The sequence below is a fragment of the Rousettus aegyptiacus genome, unplaced genomic scaffold, assembly GCF_014176215.1.
Source record: "Rousettus aegyptiacus isolate mRouAeg1 unplaced genomic scaffold, mRouAeg1.p scaffold_m13_p_16, whole genome shotgun sequence".
NCBI lineage: Eukaryota > Metazoa > Chordata > Mammalia > Chiroptera > Pteropodidae > Rousettus > Rousettus aegyptiacus.
Genome location: NW_023416291.1, coordinates 52,480,875 through 52,499,708, shown reverse-complemented (window position 1 = coordinate 52,499,708; position 18,834 = coordinate 52,480,875). Strand labels below are relative to the sequence as shown.

The 18,834-nt window shown below is 58.9% G+C and overlaps 1 protein-coding gene across 1 annotated transcript; it reads left to right on the top strand.

Moving 5' to 3' along the window:
* The first annotated feature begins 1,331 nt into the window (after positions 1 to 1,331).
* On the top strand, positions 1,332 to 18,769 carry HDGFL2 (HDGF like 2). Its single transcript, XM_036234084.1, has 16 exons — positions 1,332 to 1,511; positions 3,935 to 4,011; positions 4,104 to 4,242; positions 8,632 to 8,823; positions 12,418 to 12,534; positions 12,616 to 12,687; positions 13,404 to 13,572; positions 13,670 to 13,745; positions 13,823 to 14,147; positions 15,401 to 15,504; positions 16,180 to 16,253; positions 16,421 to 16,491; positions 16,767 to 16,868; positions 17,064 to 17,277; positions 17,943 to 18,075; positions 18,454 to 18,769. The coding sequence occupies exons 1-16, from the start codon at positions 1,440 to 1,442 to the stop codon at positions 18,551 to 18,553; spliced, it is 2,037 nt and encodes a 678-aa protein (XP_036089977.1). The 5' UTR covers positions 1,332 to 1,439; the 3' UTR covers positions 18,554 to 18,769.
* The last annotated feature ends 65 nt before the right edge of the window (positions 18,770 to 18,834 follow it).

The following is an 18,834-nucleotide window of genomic DNA, read 5'->3' as shown; positions in this document are numbered from 1 at the left end:
GGCTCTAGCATCCATCCCAGAACTAGGTCACCTTCACTTTCTCCCACCCCATTGCCTATAGCTAATGCAAATTCTTTCAGACGGCTTACATTTTTCCCCCTCCTCCCTTCTTGAGGCATAAAAACGCTTGCAAACTCCGAGATGCTGGTTATGTTCTCTTTCCTACCTAGTCATGCTGCTGTTTATAGACTCCAAGCCCCAAGACAGGTGCTTGTTTGTTTGTTTGTTTTGTATGTTTGTTTGTTTGTTGCTAGCAATGGCCTAATAAACCCTTTCTGTTGAAAGACTTTCAGCGGTGGAAATTAAAAAAAAAATTCTAAACACATGGGTCCTAATTACAAAGAAATGAACATTTCTTTGCTCTGCTGGTCTTGCAGCTCCCCCAGGGCAGTTCTCTAGTTGCCCTCGTATTTCCTGATGCCTGGCAGTTTCCAGCGCCTTAGACGAGAAGTCATTTAATTCTCATGCCCCTATAACATCTGTAACATTATGAGTCCCATTTTACAGGTGGGGAGACCGAGGCACAGAAATATTAACTAACTTGGGCATGCAGTACTCAAATAACATTTTTCTTGAATGAATTAATAATTATATAGGGTGTTTTGTGGCTCTGGAACATGGTGCTATACAAACTTTTCCTAAGCTTTCTTGTGGGAGTTTATCCTAAGAAAGCCCCACCACGGTCCGCGCCTTCCCCTAAGCCCCGCCCCCTCGGGCAGGCAATGGCGCGTCCCTACTTTGTGTTAACCTCCTCCCATGATATCCAATGGCAGACAGCTGCTTAAGCCCCTCCTCCTGTGGCAGCCAACGGCCTGCAGCTCTATTTTAAGCCCCTCCCCCGGGAGCGAAGGCTATCAAATGACCCGCCGCCTACATTGATTGGGCCTTCTGTCTCGTGGTATCCAATGGCCTGCCTCCCACATAAAGCCCCGCCTACTGTGGCGGCCCATGGCCCGCCCCTCCGCCCCAGGCTCCGCCCAGAGAAGCCTTTCCCCCTCCTCTTCTCTCCCTGAGCTCCTGTTTCACTCCTTCCCCCTTTCCCCTTTCACCTCCCATAACCTCCTCCCACTTCCATTAAGCCTCTGGGTCACGCCTCTTGGCTTTAACCGTTATCCAATCCCGTTAACTTGCTCTTCTCCAGCCCCTCTTCTCATTGGTCCTCACGCTCCTCTATCCCCGCACGTGGTCCTGAGCGACGGCGTCTTCCACCTGTGACGGCTGGAGGGCGGGATATCCGGCGGCGCGCAGCCCAATAAGCACGCACCGGCCGGCGGCCCAAGCGGCCACCCCCGCCCTCTTCGTTCCCCGCTCCCGCCCCCGGCTTCGCCTCCCGCTGCTGCTGCTGCCGCCGCCGCCACCGCCGCCGCCACCGTCGTCGCCGTCGCCGCCGCCGCCACTGCTGCTGCCGCTTCCTGCGGCCTGGGCTTCCCGCCGCCAGCATGCCGCACGCCTTCAAGCCTGGGGACTTGGTATTCGCCAAGATGAAGGGCTACCCGCACTGGCCGGCCCGGGTGAGGCCGCGCGGGAGACGTGCCAGGCGGGGGGGTGGGGGGGTGGGGCAGTAAGGGACCCTGGCCTGAGGGACCCGCGCACCGGGGTCCTGGGGGAGCCTTGGGCTTGAGGGATCTTCGTGCCTGGCGGTCTGGGGGTCTCGCCCCTGAAGTACCTGCATGCTGGGTAGTCTGGAAGTCCCGGGCCTCAGGGACTCGGGGGACGAGGGGAATCCTGGGCTTGAAGGACTTTGGGGAACTGGGGTCCATGGGCCTGGGGCACCTGCGCGTCGTAGGCCCGGGGCGACCCCAGACATGAGGGTCCCGCGCGTCAGAGACCTGGGGGTCCCGGGACTGGCGGACTCGCGAGACTTGAGGTCTAGGGGGGTCCCGGGCCTGCGGGGGCCTGTGCGTCGGGGATCCCAGAGCACAGTGATGTGGGATTTGAGGAATCTGGAGCCTGAGAGGGCAGGGTTCAAGTTTGAGGGAGGTCGGTGAGTGTGTGGGGAGAAAAGAAATGGGATTTGAGGAGAGGTATCAAATTGGTGGGAAGGGGGAGCTTCAGACTGAAGGACCTGGTTGAGGAGGTCATGAGAATCCAAGTTTTGAGGGGCTCGGGGCCCTGGGCCATGTGTAAGATTGGCTAGGGATGAGGGGTACAGTAAGGGAGAAAGGTTGAGGGTCAAGACTGAGGGGGCCAGGGCTGGAAATGGTGCTGGGGGTTTTGTTTATAAGGTCATTGGACCTGAGAGGACTTGATCCGATAATGCCCGGAGCATCAGGGACCAGAGGTTAGAATAAGACTTGTTTGGGGGACACCCTGCCCAAGAGCCTGGTGGAGGAGGCTGGTTGGGGCATGGAGTGGAGGGAGAGCTTGGGGTGGGGTGGTCCAACCAATGCTTGAATCAGAGGCCAGCCCCTCCTCATGGGGGCTCAAGCCTAAGAGGGAGAGCATCTGGGAAGGGGATTGGGCCAAGAAGACTTTGGGGATCCCGTTTGGAGGAAGCTGGGACCCAGATGGCCTGAGGGGTCCAGGTCTGAAGGGTAGTCCTGAGCATGGGGCCCCTTATATCTGCAGAGTGGAATTCCAGGCACTGGCTGGGGCAGGCCAGTGAGGAGGAGGGATCCCCTTGTCTTAGGGCTAAAGCTGCTCAGTGCTGAGGTTGGTGGAAAAGGCACAGTAGGACTGAAGGAATTTGGGGGGTGGGGTGTGAGGCCCAGGAAGCAGCAGGGGGCAGTGGAAGGAGCTGGCTGAAGTTTGACTGGAGTAGGAGTGCAGGCATTGCTTGGGCTGTTCCTTGGGATGGTTGGAGATTTCAGCCTGGACCCTCCCTCCCCCTGGGTGGAAGTGAGCAGAAGGGTATCACTTGGAGCTGGGGGTTTGGGTGCAGGGCGGTGGTCACAGGATGCCAGGAGGGGCTCAGGGGCCACTGATCCAGGTGCCCTGAGAGCAATTGGGTGCTGGTGCTGCCGGTAGGGGTAGGCTGTCTGGGCTGCAGGCTCAGAGGTGGATCCTGGGTGAGGCCAGAGCATAGCCTGGAAGGCATGCTGGGCTGGGCCTCAGGGTGATGGAGTTTGGGGATGCTCCTGTGTGGGATGCTTGGGATGGATGCGGGAGGCCCACAGCCCTGGGCTAAGGACTTTGAAAAGTAGCCCAGAGAACTGAGGAAGGAAGTAGGGGGTGGGGGGCAGGGAAGATCCCAGCAGCCACCAGGCTTTTGAGGAGGATGGTAAGGAATTAATGGGACCAGAGGATCCACTCTAATCTGACCTGCTCACGTTATTTTCTTGGCGGACGCCAGAGTGATGAAACTTTATGGGCACTTCCCTTCTTCCCAGAGTACCAGCTTCTCCTCCGCCCCCTCTCCAGCCTGCTCTCTTAAGCCCTGAACATTTCCAAGCACCTGATTGGAAGTGAAGGGGCCGCTAGCCTCCTGTGGGGAGGTGACTGACAGCTGCCGGAGCCCATGGGCCTGTAGGGAGAGGGTGGGACTTCCTGGATGCTCAGGGCCTGTCTCCTGCAGCCCACCCCCCATCCTCTGCATCCTTGGAGCTGCCAGCTGCAGCCTCTGGGAGACCCGACCAGTGATCCTCTCTTAGCGGGAGGGTGTCCTGTGGGAGGGTCCTGGGAGTTCATAGAAGCAGAGCTTGGCCGCTCCCCCTGGCTGTTCAGAGGACCGTTTTTGGCTTTGCTCAGGTGAAGCACCTATCTTGGGGGCAGACAGACAACCCTGGTGGGGGAGGGGACAGGTATGCAATGGGGGGGCGGTGCACAGAAGACTACAGATGCCTGCCTGGAAGGGATGCATCTCCTAGGTTGAAGGCTCCCCTCTACCCGGCATGCTTTCCCCAAAGTGACTTGTCTGACTTCTGGGTTGTTTCTTTGGTCAGTGGGTAAAGCTGCCCCACCCCTCAGCCACCCCGTTACTGGTCTCTCACTGCAGATTGACGATATCGCTGATGGTGCCGTGAAGCCCCCTCCCAACAAGTACCCCATCTTCTTCTTTGGTACACACGAAACGTAAGTGTCCCTGCCGGGCGTGATTGTTTTCCCCCTGGTGCCTCCCGGGGCAGCCGGGCTTACCCAGGACTGGCCGTGGTTCCTCCCTCCAGAGCCTTCCTGGGACCCAAGGACCTCTTTCCCTACGACAAGTGGAAAGATAAGTACGGGAAGCCCAACAAGAGGAAAGGCTTCAATGAGGGACTGTGGGAGATCCAGAACAACCCCCACGCCAGCTACAGCGCCCCTCTGGTGAGTGCCTGAGGGGGGAGGCTGGCGGGGCATCTGCGGGGCATCATGCTTGTGTACGCTGGGGACCAGAGGTGGCTGTCACGCTGGGCCTCTGGGGCAGCCCCAGGTGTTGCTGACCAGTCGCGCGCAGTGGTGTTGAGCGGTGTCCCTGGCCCCTAACCCCTCAGTACCAGCAGCCCCTACCCCACTCCAGTCACAACCACCAGGCCTGTCCTCAGACATTGCCTGGCATCCCCTGGGTGGGGCGGAGGGGTGCAGGCTCACCCCTGGTGAGACCCACTGCCTTAGGATTAGCTTGAATTTATAACTGTCTTTAGAGCTCTCATAAAACCTTTTGTTTTCTTAGGAAAACTCCCCCCCCCCCAGCAAAACCCCACACTTCTGCCATTACTGCCAGAGTTTAGACTCGGAAGAGGGCAGCAGTTAGTAATTGTGAGGGTTCTCGCTTAGGTGGGAAAAAATGCCAAGAATCAGAGGTGACATCTCAGAGGAGAATTGGTGTCTGGAAACATTCAGGGAAAGGAAAGGATCTAGCAAAATCAAAGTTAAATTCATGAAAAGCCCTGAAAGGCCCTGGAAGGATAGCAGAAGGGTCCTTGCTTCGGCTGTTTTGGGGTGAGATGCACATCAGGGGAGCCTGGCCAGGGGATCTCTGCTCCGCTGTTAACCGCTGCTTTTGGGGTTCCTGTGGCTAGGGCGGGGAGGCAGAGTAGCCTGGCCTTAGGAGGCACGGGCCCGAGGTTGGCTGGAAGTGAGCTGACCAAGAGGGCAGAGCTTGGCCGCTGGGGAGGAAGAGCACTTCTAGCATGGCCTGGAGGGAGGGAGGCGGGAGCCGCAGAGTCTGGTTTGTGTGCTCAAAGGACTGGGTGGTTCTGTGGGGCCTGGTCCCGCTTGACGTCTTCGGGTCTTGAGATGGTCCAGGTGTGCGTCTTCTCCGGCTTCGTCTGCCCTCTGATCTGGCAGGCGCCCCTGTAGCGACACCTGCCATGTGCCCCATGCTGTTCTGGGGACCAGGAATCCACGATGACTCAGACACACTTCTTGCCTCTCAGGAGCTCACAGCCCAGAATTCGAGGTTCACTCAACAGATGGGCCAGGCTTGTGTTTGGTGCATGTTGGGGGCACTTGACTTTTACTTTTCGTGAAGAGTCTGGGAGACAGTGCCCCTGCTTTGAGGCCCCTCCCCGCCCCCCCCACCATGCTTGCATGTCCCCACCTTGGGTAAAAGGATTGGAAGATCTTTAAGGTAGTTGAGTCTCGTGAGATCCTTTTCTGGCCCCAGCTCAAGTTCCGTTTGGGTCCGTCCTGAGCGCACTGCCTCCTGGTGGATCACTGCACCGTTTAGTATTCTACAGCTCGCTCAGGACCGCGGAGATGCTGCCCTCGAGGAAGCAAAGCTCAGACGATGTGACCTTGACGTTAAGACAGCTCCGTGCAGACGCCCCAAGTTGAAAAGTAGCTCCAAGTGTGAGAGCTTTTCACTGCTGTGTGGGGCTTTAACCAGTGTGCGCCTCCAGGTGGAACTTCAGTTTAGAATGCAGATTCTGGGCCCCAGCCCTCGAGGTTTGGGTGTAGTTTAGGCCTGAGGCCTGGGAACCTTGGGCTGTTTGTTCCCACACATTATCCTAGATGCTTCTGAGGGAGCCAGTCCACAGGCAGGCTTTTAGAAGCATCGCCTTATGGGTACCCAAGCAGTCTCTTTTTTCATCCTTAGGTACCCATGAAAGAGACCGCTTGAGTACCTTCCCGGAGACTCAGTTTCCTCAGTCGTGGACCAGGGCTAGTCTCTTGACCGGGTCACAGAGGCACAGATCAGGAGCGAGGAGGGTTGACTAAGCACCAGCTGTGTGCAGGGCCTGGGCCTGGTGGCCGGGGCGGACCGTCTTCATCCTGGCTCTGTCAGTCACTTGCTGTGTGATCTTGAGTTGTCACACTGCCTTTTTCTTCACCTGCAAAATGAGGATGACAGCTCCCACTCCTTCCACAGGGCGAGATGATGAGCTCGGTGTCTGGTGGCTCTTACTTAACTGACGCTGGCTCTCACTGCCACGATGCTGCCCCTTCGCCCTGCAGAGGATCCTTGGACTAGCCAGTTAGTCACTTGCTCCCCAAGTGACAAACGGGGGATAGTACCTGCCTTTTCTACTCACCAGGGACGCCCCTCCACCCTGGAGGGGAGGCGGTGGAAATCCACCATGAAAACGCGATTCTTCTAACGTTTTTTGCTTGGGGCTTGACCTCTTTAGTGCTATGCATTTTAATCTTGTCAAACATACGAATGGGGTCCTGCCGTCCTGCTTAAGGGCTCTTGGTCACAGTGACTCAAGGGACACAGGAGGTGTTTGGTGCTGAGCTGCGAGGTCCTGTCAACACCTGGTTCTCATTTTTCCCGCGTGTTAGATAGAGATTGTGGTGAAGGCTGGCGCGCGCGCCTTTGACTCCTCGATGCGGGGCACCAGTGAGCGTGCAGCGGGGAGGAACGGGCTGAGTCCCCTCCCCCGCCCAGCCCTGTGTCCGCATTTCCACCCCCTTCCGTGTGTTTCCACTGTGATGTGCTGCCGAGATCCGGCCACAGCCTCTGTCCAGCCGTGCGTGACCCCTCTTGCCTCCCCCGCCAGCCGCGCTGACCCTGCTTCTCCCTGCCCCTCCCTCTGGTCCCACATCGTGTGGCCATGGAGGGTTCTCGCAAGTCCTCCTGTGCCCTTTTGGTCCTCCTTTTTTTTTCTTGTCCGGCATACGTGCTCTGCCCAATCCATTGAACCCCAACTGTCATCATATCATGAGAACATGGCTTTTTTTTTGATAATGTCCTTTTTTTAAATTGAGATGCAATTCGCATGACAATTTACCATTTTAAAGCACACACTGGAGTGGCTTTAGTGTGTTCACAGTATTGTGCAACTGTCACTACCATCTGATTCCAGAACGTTCGCATCACCCACCAAAGACACCCCCTTTCCATCAGTAGTCACCCCAATTCTTTCTCCCTCCCAACTGTGGGAACTGCTAATCACTTTTCTGTTTTGATAACTTTGCGTTTTCTGGATATTTCATATGATTTAAATCACGCATTCGACCCTCACGTCTGGCTTCTCTCACGGAGCGTGTTTCGGGGTCCGGCCGCGTTGTGGCGCATGCGGGTGCGTCACCCCGTTCTCTGGCTGACTGACTAGCGCTCTGTCCTGGAGCTACCTGCACTTGACTCGTTCCTCAGTACGTAGATATTTGGGTGGTTTCCAGAGAATGTGGTTTTTAAGAATCTCACTCTCTTTTTTAAAAGAAAAGCACATCTGTTATTTAGAAAAGTGCGTCCCGTGAAATACCCGTGTCAGATTGCACGCATGGGCTCGGCCGGGCACCCGGGGAGGGGTGGGGGTGCCCCCCGTGCCGTGTTGTCGCTGCGCTTACTCGTCTGTCTCCCCATTAGACTATGAGCTCCCCGGGGGCAGGGACCCCATGGAACTCATCCCTAGCCCTAGCACGGGCCCGGGCACGCAGGAGGTATTCTGTGACGTTCCGCGGGTATGGACTGAGTGATGCTTGAATACGTTCAGGGCCCATCCAGTTTCCTCTCACAAACATGGAACACCTGAAACAAGTTTAAAAAGAGACCCAAGAAATCTGCTCAGTCCCCTCAGGCCGCGCTCACTCTTGCCTGACCCTGACCCTGGCCCTGACCCTGACCCGGCCTAAGCCTCCTCCCCACCTGCACACCCCTCTCTTGCTTTTTGCTTCTCTGTCACCATGCCCGGGGGCAGGGATCGTGCCCTGTTCACATCTGTGCCCTCACCACCTACCTAGCCCAGTGCTCGGCGCCTCGCACCTGCTCACAGATGACGGGTGTGTAAATGAGCCTGGCAGTGTGGCTCTCACACCAGAAGCGCCATGTAAACGTTTGCTGTCTCTGTGGCCGTCACTGTCTGAGTGGGCATTTGGGGTAAAACGGAAATAGCAGAGCATGGACGTTCAAGGCCAGAGGTATTATCCTGGGTTAGGTTCCTCCTCTTAATTATGAGGATAATCAAAATAACAGCAAGCCTCGATGGGCCTCTCCCCAGTCCGGGCACTGTCCCGAGTCCATCATACACCGCTCGTGTCTCATCCCTGCCATGGCCCTGTGAGGCCATTGCTCCGGTGTGGAGACCGAGGCACAGAACCGTGTCCCGGGTCGGGCCTTGCCTCCCAGGTCCCACCACACACCTGCCCATCTCGGCCGCCACCTCAGTTCTCAGGGCTTTCTGAACCTCACTTCCCCCATTAGGAAAGCGAAGAGGCTGGACCCTGACATTGAGACCTGCCACCGGTGGGTGCTGTCCCCTGGGTTGCTGTCCTGGTCGGGGAACCCACCCAAGCCTGAGGGTGACTCAGTGTCTGCTCCCCGCCCCCTAGCCGGTGAGTTCCTCTGACAGTGAGGCCCCTGAAGCTGATCCGGCAGGTGGAAGTGAGGACGACGGGGCCCGGGGGGTCATGGCAGTCACAGCTGTGACCGCTGCAGCCACCAGCGATAGGATGGAGAGCGACTCGGACTCGGACAAGAGCAGCGAGAACAGTGGCCTGAAACGGAAGGCGTCAGCCTTGAAGGTAGGGATGGGTGGGGCGGGGCAGGCGCACCTGACCTGTGTGGGGTGCTCCTGGCCTGTCGGGCGCCGGCAGCCTATGACGCCCCAGCTCTTCCTCCTCCCACCCCGAGGTGGCATCTCGCAGTCTACTCTCCCTCCCTGACTTTTTAAATGAGCATTTTAACCCATTTCCCGTTTAGAGGAAAAAAATGCAGCTCGCTGCCAGCGTTAATTTAATTTTCCATAAATGCTCTTTGAGGCCGAAGCATATCTGTTTTTTAATATGAAAATAAAATCTAAAAACTGTTCTTGGAGTTATTTTTAAACAGTTTGTCGCTAATCCTAATATAACAAATGTGTGCATACATCGGATTTATCAAACGAATCTTCGGCTGACAATTGAGAACAATGTTAAATTAACATCACGCGTGAGAACGCTACTTTTTCTAGGATTTGATTTTTTCAGCGATCTAGTATCGCTGTATTTCGTAACTGGAAATACCACTACTGGAAACAGAATGCTGTAAACAGAATGATGCCATTTGCTTTCAAAGAATATCCATACGTTAGAGCGATGTGGAAATAATAATGGATGCGAAATAGTTGGCGGCAAACTTCGGGGGCGAGGTCAGGACCGTGGTCTGCGCGTTATCTCGGGGCAAGCGCTGCGGCCGCCGGTGCGGCCAGTGAGCGTTCCCTGGCCCAACGGGAAATGGGTTTAAAAAAATGGAGGTATCATTCACATACCATGAAATTTGCCTTTTCAAAGTATATAATTCAGTGGTATTAAGTACATTTACAGGATCGTGCAGCTGTCAACACTGTCTAATTCCAGTATATTCTACCACCCCCAAAATAAGCCCCATCCACATTAGCAGTCGCCTCCAGGCCCCTGCCCAGCCCCTGGCAGCCACAAACCCACTTCCTGTCTCTGTGGACGTGCCTGTTTTGGACATTTCGCATTAATGGCATCGCACACCGTGTGGCCTTTCGTGTCTGGCTTCTCTCACTGAGCATCGTGTGTTCAAGTTGTAGCGAGTGTCCGGGCTTCACTCCTTTTCACGGCCACGTAATATTCCAGTGTGTGGACGGACCACATTTTGTCTGTGCACGTATCTGCTGACGGACATTTGGGTTGTCTCCACGTTCTGGCCACTATAAATAATGCTTCTATGAATGTCGGCGTGTGCGCTTCCGTGTGGATGTCTGTGTTCAGTTCTGTTGGATGTATTTTCTTTCCTGGTTTTATTTTTCCTCCTCTGCTTTTTGACCGCTTCTAAATATTCAAGTGAGAAACGAAAGGACCAAGATCTTGCAGCAAATTCTTTTCATATAGAGTGAGGCGTTCTTTTTAATGTTTTTAAAAATAATGTTTGCTATTGGTTACGATGACAGTAAGCCATGCTCGTTGTCGATAAGCTTAAAAAAGGCAAAAAACAAAGAAGCTAGCTGGAAAGAGCCGTGCTCTCTGACTTTAGAAACATCCTCATGTATCTTGGTGATCGGTGCGCCTCACACGGGTGTGTGCGTGTGTGCGCGTGCGCAATACAGAATTGGCATTACATACATGCATACGTGCATACATGCAACGTGTCTTGTTTTTGTACCCCATCTAATATTATGAGCATTTCCGTACCATGAAAGTTTTTAAGATGTCAGTGGTTGAGGAAGTAGCCTATGACGTGGGCAGATCCTAATCAGTGTGTTATTAAGATTGTTGGGCATTCGGTTTTCCTCACAACTTTTTATGATTTATATCTGGTATTGTCTTTTAAAAGTCTCCGTTATTTCTGTCGTTAGAGAAGTTAAACAGAAATTCGTAGAAAACGAACACCCCCACTCCCCTTAGAAAGATCACTATTTATAGGTTGATATACATTCAGATATTTTTGACTAACTTTGCCTTAAGCAGGTATAAGTTTTTATTACAACACTTCTTAACAGCACTGGGGAAGAATTTAAAAGACCTTGTCACTCGCGACCCTGCCACACTGGCGTGGTGGGTGCTTCATTCCCCAGTCCGTGGGGGCTGCGGTCTTCAGATTCATCCTCCACAGCCGCAGGGAGGGTCTCCTTTTGTCAGGGTTTGACGCGGACCCCTGCCACCAGCCGTTGTGGGGCGGGACCCGACCCGGCTGGGCACCGCCCGCCACCCCAGCCTCCTTTTCCTCTCTGGCCATGCCAAGCTTTCCTCCACCCCAGGGGCTCTGTGCTGGCTGTTTCCTCGGCCCAGAAAGCCCCCCACTGGTCACGTCCCGGTCCCGCAGGGGTTGCGGTGCTCTCCCCGACCGGCCCCGTGAGGCACCGCCCGCTGCTCTTCGCAGGGCTGCTCCTCACTCAGCTCCCTAACGCTTCCGCTTCTCCTGAGGTAGAGGCCTCGTCCCTCAGTGGCATGTCCCCGAGCATGACAAAGTACCTCAGACTGGGGAGCTTAATGGACAGACATTTGCTCGTAATTCTGGAGGCCAGGTGTCTGAGATCCAGGTGCAGGCAGGGCTGGCGCGTCCTGAGGCCTCTCTCCTTGGCGCGTAGACGGCCGTCTCTCTGTGTTCTCACGTGCTCGTCCCGCTGTGAGTCTGCGTCCTGGTCTCATCTTACAAGGACGCCAGTCATACTGGATTAGGGCCCAGCTCAATGATCTTATTTGCAAAGACCTCATCTCCAAATGCAGTCACATCCTGAGGTCCTGGGGGACATAATTTAGCCCATGACACTGTGGCCTTGGAAAGGGCAGGGACATGCTCGGGAAGCAGTGCTTAAGAGAAGGAACGAGTCTCTCGGCTGTGACAGAATGGAAGCTGTGTGCGGAAGCAGATGCCGCGATGGGAGCGCCGGCCGTCCCTGGGCGCAGGTGCGTTTCCGAAGCTCAGGTCTCTGCCGCCTCATCCTTCCTGAGAACTGCGCTGGCTTCGCGGGCTGGGGGTCCCGCCGTGCGTCCCTGACCCTGCGTTCAGGGTCCCGTGCCTGCATAGATACATGCAGCTTTCGAATTCTTTACTGAGGTGAAATTCATGTAACAGAAGGAACTACTCTGAAAGGTAGTTTACGAACTCACAGTGTTGTGCAACCACCGCTATTGCCAAAACAGGTGCCAGCCGCGTTTTTCTGGGGAAAAGATCTCTGGTTTGACTTTTCCCCTCTCTTTTTTTTAACCTTAGTAAAATACACGTAACATAAAACGTGCCGTCTTGACTGTTTGTAAGCGCACAGTTCATTGGCATTTGCGCATTCGCATTGTTTCAGCTGCCCCCACCGTCCGTCTCCTGAACTTTCTCATCTTCCCAAACTGACCCTCTGTCCCCATGAAACACCGCCCTCCCCTCCGCCAGCCCCGGGCTCCTCCGTCGACTCCCCGTCTCTGTGGGTCTGGCTCCCCTACGGACCTCCTGTGAGTGGGATCGCACGGCATTTGTCTCTTTGTGACTCACTCATTTCACTCAGTGTCATGTCCTCAGGATTCAAGATCTCTGTTTTCCGTCAGATTCTAAAAGGGTCGCTGCCGCTCTCACAACGGTTCCTGAAGCTCGGTCCCGGGCTGAGAGGGGTCAGAGGGCAGACGGCTCTGCCAAGTGCGTGGGCCTTGGGTGCTGATGGGTTCGGGCTGCTCCCCCTGCAGATGTCAGCCTCCAAACGAGCCCGGAAGGCGTCCAGCGACCTCGACCAGGCCAGCATATCCCCGTCTGAAGAGGAGAACTCAGAAAGCTCGTCCGAGTCAGAGAAGACCAGCGACCAGGTAAGCAGGTGGTTGGCTCCTCGGGTGGGTGCTGAGCGGCGGGCAGCCCGGGGGCCCTGCTCACTCCCTTCTCTCCACCAGGACTTCACCCCTGAGAAGAAAGCCGTGGTCCGGGCCCCACGGCGGGGCCCCCTGGCGGGACGGAAGAAAAAGGTAGAGGTGTTTGTTTTCTGTTCTCCATGCCCGCCTGGGAGACATTCCTAGAGCGTCTCTCCAAGGTCACCGGCCACTGTCTATGGTTGTAGTCTGGTCCCTTTTGGAGGAGGATGGGGCATGGGCCGCTAGGAGCCCGTGTGAGGGAGAGAACGTGTGGGTGTCGTGTGCCTGGAAGTACGAGCGTGTCACGTGCACGAACCACTGTTGTGTACGTGCATCGTGTGTGCACATACGTATGTTATCTGCGCTCGTACGTGTATAAGCACGTGTTGTGTGCATGTGTATGAGCGTGTTGTCTGGCCCGCATGAGAGTCACGAGTAAGTTGTGTACGAGCCTGTGCGTTGTGCACGTGTATGAGTGCACGGTCACGTCTGTGCACGCATGTGTGAGTGTTATAAGTGCACATGCGTGCATACATACACACTGTGCCCAGGTGAGCCGGGGACAGACTGCTCGGGAGTCTGACCTTAGTGAGCCCTTGCCACTGGGTGGGTGGGCATCGCGTGTGTCGTCTGTCCCCGTGCTTGCCCAAGTCGGGGGTCGTGCACGGTGACCACAGTGCAGGCTCAGGCCGCTGGAGGCACAGCCAGGCCTGCCTGTGATTCCAGGCCTGAAGGAAGTGTGTCTGATTTGGGCGGTGCGGGTTCTTGTGGGTGGGGGGCTGCAGGGGGCAGTGTGCCTGCCCTCACCTCTGCACCTTGGCCTCTCCCAGAAGCCGCCCTCAGCCTCCGACTCAGACTCCAAACCAGAATCCGAAGGGGCCAAGGGAGAGCCGGCGGCCGTGGCCAGGTCGGCCTCCTGCTCCTCCTCGTCAGCCTCCTCGTCCTCCTCGTCGGACTCGGACGTGTCGGTGAAGAAACCCCCACGCGGCAGGAAGCCAGGTAGGCTCGCTGACACTGGCCCCGAGCCAGTGCCCGGGGGCCTCGGCGTGCCCGCAGGACAGCGCGGAGAAGGCCACCCCGTCCTCCCTTTTTGCAGCCGAGAAGCCTCCTCCAAAACCCCGTGGGCGGAAACCGAAGCCGGAGCGGCCACCGAGCACCTCCAGCAGTGACAGGTAGCGGTGGGCGGGGCCGCGGGCGGGCCTGGCGCGCTGGTCCTGAGGACAGGCCCGCTGAGCGGCTGCCCCCGCAGTGACAGCGACGAGGTGGACCGCATCAGCGAGTGGAAGCGCAGGGACGAGCAGCGGCGCCGGGAGCTGGAGGCCCGCAGGCGCCGGGAGCAGGAGGAGGAGCTGCGCCGGCTGCGGGAGCGGGAGCAGGAGGAGAAGGAGGAGAAGGGGCGGCGGCGCGAGCAGGCGGAGCGCGGGGACGCCCTGCGCAAGGGCAGCGGGGCCAGCAGCGCCGACGAGCTCAGGGACGAGGACGAGCCCGTGAGGAAGCAGCGCGTCCGGAAGGGCCGGGCCCGGGGGCCGCAGTCCTCCTCCGACTCGGAGGCTGAGGCCGAACTGGACCGGGAGGTGCGTTCGCGCCTGGCGGGGTCTCGGGCCGAGGGGGCGGAGTGGGAGGGCGGTGACCCAAGAGGCTTCTCCCTAGTGGCCGCCCCTTCCCGCACGTCAGGCCTTCGTCCGGCCCGTCTGCCCGCGCCTGCTGTGCTCCAGACGCTGTTCTGGGGGCCGGGGTGCGCCAGTGGATTCGGGGGTGCGCCAGTGGAGCAGCGGGTGGTGCCCAGAGACTTCCACTGGGAGGTGCTGAGCCCCAGGGCAGGGCGCAGAGCCCCCAGGACGCCGCTCGGGCGCTGCACAGCGCCCAGTGCCGAGGAGAGGGACACAGTGGGAGGAAGCGCGTGCGGGCTGCAGGCTTCCGTTTTACACGGGGCAGAGCCCCCCAGAAAAAGCTGTTGAGAAGGTGACGCTTAAGTAGAACTCTGAAAGAAGTAAGAAGTGATCTGGGAAGATGTTTGGGGGAGAAGGGGCCTGGGCTGAGGGCTCAGCCTGTGCAAAGGCCCTGGGGCAGGACCGGGCCTGGCGGGTTGGAGGGGCAGTGAGGAGGCCTGTGTGGCCAGAGCAGAGCTAGGGGGAGGGGGAGAGGGAGGGGAGGGGAGCAGGGGAGGGGAGGACAGGTCGCGCAGGTGGGCGCCTGGGGGACTTGGGCTTTCACCCTGGGGAGGTGGGGGCCTGGAGAGCTGTGGGCGGTGGCGGGGCCTGACTCAGGGCCACGTGTGTCCCCTGGCTGCTGTGGAGGGACCCCTCGGGGGATGAGCATGGAAGCAGTCAGGAGGCCTGCGCAGCTGACAGGGTCAGTGGCGACCATCGGGCACCCGGCGGTTCTGTGGGCCTGGCGGTGCCCCCTGTGCTCGCAGCGCAGTTCGTCCTGAGTCTGAGGGTCCGACCTCCCAGGCCCGTCACGTTCTGGACAGTTCTGGACAGCTCAGACTCCCACTTGCAATGGGGATGGGGGAAGCCAGCAACGCCCTGGTTTCCCTTGCAACACTCGCTTTTGTCCCAAAGCGGGAACCGAGTCCCCTGCCACAGGAAGCATCCTGCTCGGCACTGGCAGGTGGAATGTACGGGGCTGCCCACTGCTGGGCGGTCCTCTCAGGGCCCAAGGAGCTGCTGCCAGGGTTGGGCTGGACCTGGGTGGCCTTCTTCCCGTCCCATCCCGTCCCCCAGCTCCCAGCAGTGTGGAAGGGGCGGCAGGAAGTGCCGTGCTGGCTCTCCAGGGGGTCTAGGGAAGCCCCCGCCACTCCAGCCCTTTTTCGCTGGTGCTGCAGGCAAAGAAGTCAGCTAAGAAGTTGCAGCCACAGAGCACGGAGCCCGCGAGGAGACCCAGCCAGAAGGAGAAGAGAGGACGCCCCGAGGAGAAGCCCCGAGCCAGGTCAGCACCCACTCAGCCTGTCCTCTCACAGTTCCCCAGGGAGCTCTGCCTGCGCCACACTGGGCCCAGGTCCTCAGCCTCCTGGGGACTGCTCACCCCTCATGGGAGGGGCCGGCTTCTAAATTCCGCCTAGGGGACAGGCCCAGCTGAAGCATTCCCTGTTCCAGTACTATGGGCCTCGAGTGGCAGAGTCTGAAGTCCACCAGTGCAGGGGGACAGCTCTTCTTCCTGCTGTTTTTAAGTGGTGTCCAGTCCATCGGGTAGAATCCTCGCAGCAGGAACTTGGCAGCAGACTGCCGAGCAGAGGGTGGGGCCGGGCCCGCGGTAGGGGGCACCGCCGCCGTCTCCCAGCGTCCCATCCGGGGCATTTCAATGTCTCCGACCAGGTTTTACGCACTGGCCACTGATCCTCAGCCCCATATAAAAACGAGGGGAATTCTAGGCTCTCACATGGTTTGGTCGCCCCAGCCGGAGGAAGGGCTGACATCTGCGGTCTCCTCAGGCGCCTGCCCTAGACCAGGTCCCCATGGCCCCGACCCCCCCTCCCAGCTTCCGGGGCCTCCGAAGCTTTCCTTCTGCAGCCTGGGCCTTGGCAGAGAGGGCGGGGGCGGCCAGGGCGGGGCGGCCTCGTGGGTGTTCGTCGGTCCGAGGTCTGAAGAGCGTGATTCTCCACAGGCCTGCGAAGGTAGAGCGAACCCGGAAGCGATCAGAAGGGTTCACGCCAGACAGGAAGGCCGAGAAGAAGAAAGGTGAGGGCCCCGCTGCCCCGGTCGCTGCCCAAGGCCTTGCAGCCTGAGGTCTCTGGGGTCGGGTCAGGGAAGGTCGCTTCTGTCACCACAGCAGTGGCCAGGCGGGTCTCCTGGCCGCGGCTGGTGTGGGGCCTTCACCACCCACTCAGGACGTGTGTTCTGCACAGAGCCTTCCGTGGAGGAGAAGCTGCAGAAGCTGCACAGTGAGATCAAGTTCGCCCTGAAGGTCGATGACCCGGTGAGACCCCCCTGGGGGCCGGGGAGGCCGCGTCCCCTGAGCCAAGCAGTCCCCCACTTCTAGAGCTTCCTTAGACGTCTCCAGGAACCGAGGCGAACCCAGGGTCCCTCCCGGCGGGGGTCCTTGTTTCCATTATGCTGAGCGACATCCTGGGGTGCAGTGCTTGGTGTCCCCACAAGGTGGCGCTGCGGGCAGGCCCCAGGTGTCCTTCCACTTGTTGGGCCACCGAGGGGCTGTCCTTCCTTACTCTTTATTCCTTACCCCCCACCCCGCAGGACGTGAAGAGGTGTCTGAACGCACTAGAGGAGCTGGGGACCCTGCAGGTGACCTCGCATATCCTCCAGAAGAACACGGATGTGGTGGCCACGTTGAAAAAGGTGGGCGGGGCTGGGGGTTGGAGGGTCCCGGCAGGCCCCGGTCTGCTCAGGGCGTCCGGCTTCCTGGCCGGTGGATGGGCTGGCGGGAGCGCCAGTGTCCAGGGGAGGGGCCGCGGGGATGGCAGGCACAGGGAGCGCCTCGGGCCGGGGGGCGAGGCCAGCGGTGCTTCCTGAGCCAGGGCTCTCGGTGGCCAGATCCGCCGTTACAAGGCCAACAAGGAGGTGATGGAGAAGGCCGCGGAAGTCTATACCCGGCTCAAGTCGAGGGTCCTGGGACCAAAGATCGAGGCCATCCAGAAGGCGGCCAGGACCGGGCCTGAGAAGGAGCGCGCTGAGGTGGAGAAGGCCGAGGAGGTGCTGGGTGGAGAGGAGCCCCCCTCGGAGAGGGCGGAGGACGAGGCCAGTGCTGGTGAGGAGCTGGGCAGGGCGGGCCGGGCTCTTCGACCCAGATGGCTGGGGTGGCGTGGCCTGTTGGTGTTCTCTGGGCAGGCCTGGCTCTGTCCCTGAGGCATCTGGGGCCCGGTGCACACACGCACTTACGCAGCGAGTGGGCTCAGGGCCCCCAGAGCCGGGCAGAAGAGGGGACTGGGCGTGCGCAGGCTGGGTGTGTGCGAGCTCTTCTGGGAGGCACAGGGGGGTGTTTCTTCTCGCTGGGGTCACCTGGTCCTGACGACAGGTACTTGGAGCAGCCCCTCAGACTGGTGTCAGGTTGGCAGGGCTAAAGCTTCAGCAGCCTAAAGGACAGCCTGGAGGAGGTGTCTCCCTATTTCTGTCCCAGCCGCCACCATTCATTTACTGCTCCCACCCCATCCCACCCCCTTTATCAGGGGCCTGGGCTGGCTGTAGAACCACGTGCAGCCAGACCTGGCCTGATGGAGCAGTCAGCCCCCATGTGACTGGGAGGCACAGAGGTGGAGGCGACTGTGGGCGCATGGGGCCAGGGACTGTGAAGAAGGTTGAGGGTCCCCTGCCCCAAAGCCAGCTCGCTTTCTTATTCATTCTCAGCGGGAGGGGTCAAGGGTCCCAGACAATAGCCCCACACTGCCTCACACGGCTTGTTCCCCCGTTCCCCAGATCTCTCAGCCTCAGTGAATGGCGAGGCCACATCCCAGAAGGGAGGGAGCATGGAGGACAAGGAGCAGGAAGAAGGACAGAACTCAGAAGAGGGGCCAGTGGGGGGCTCCTCCGAAGACCTGCTGCATAATGAGTAAGTGTCATCAAGGGCCGTGGTAGTTGGGGTGACTTCTGAGAGGGTGCCCTGATGTCTGACTTGCTCCCAGCCTGCTGCTCCTCCTGGGAAGGGGCCCGGGGACTTTGCCCCGATGTGCTGGGCTGCCACTCCCCCGAGTAGCTGACCCCAGGGCCTCTCTTGGAGGATGTTCTGGGAACCCGAGCTGACTGGGGCCAGGCACAGGCGGGCTCTGTCACAGGCGCTCTCGAATGCCACGCAGCCGCGCGCAGGGTGCGCCCACCGTGCCGGGCATGGCGGGGGCGCAGGGCGTTCGGCCTGTCGGTGGAGGCTGGAGCTGCATGGACAGCCCAGACGGCAGCCCGCTCACCCGCCCCGTGCTGTGCTCCACCGCAGCGCGCGGGAGGGCCCCGACCTGGACGGGCCCGGGCAGGACCGGCAGGAGCGTGAGAGGGTGCACGTGGACTCTGAGTCCCTGGACGACGAGGACAGCTGAGCCCCGGGCAGCCCGGCGGCCAGGCCCGCGCGCCACGCAGGTGCTCGGGCTGCCGCTCCTTCCCGGCCGCCCAGGGAGCCGAGGACCGTGGGGGAGACGCTGCGCTCTTTATTTGTATTCGTCCCTCTGGGTTTTTTTCTTGCCTAATTTCTGTGATTTCTGACCGACACAAAATGACTATAAAGGGTTTTTTTTAATGAAAAAAAATTACTTTTATTGGCTTGGTTTTCTGGCATTACTGGTGCAGCTAAGCTGGGACTGGGGAGAGGTCTTTTGCTGTC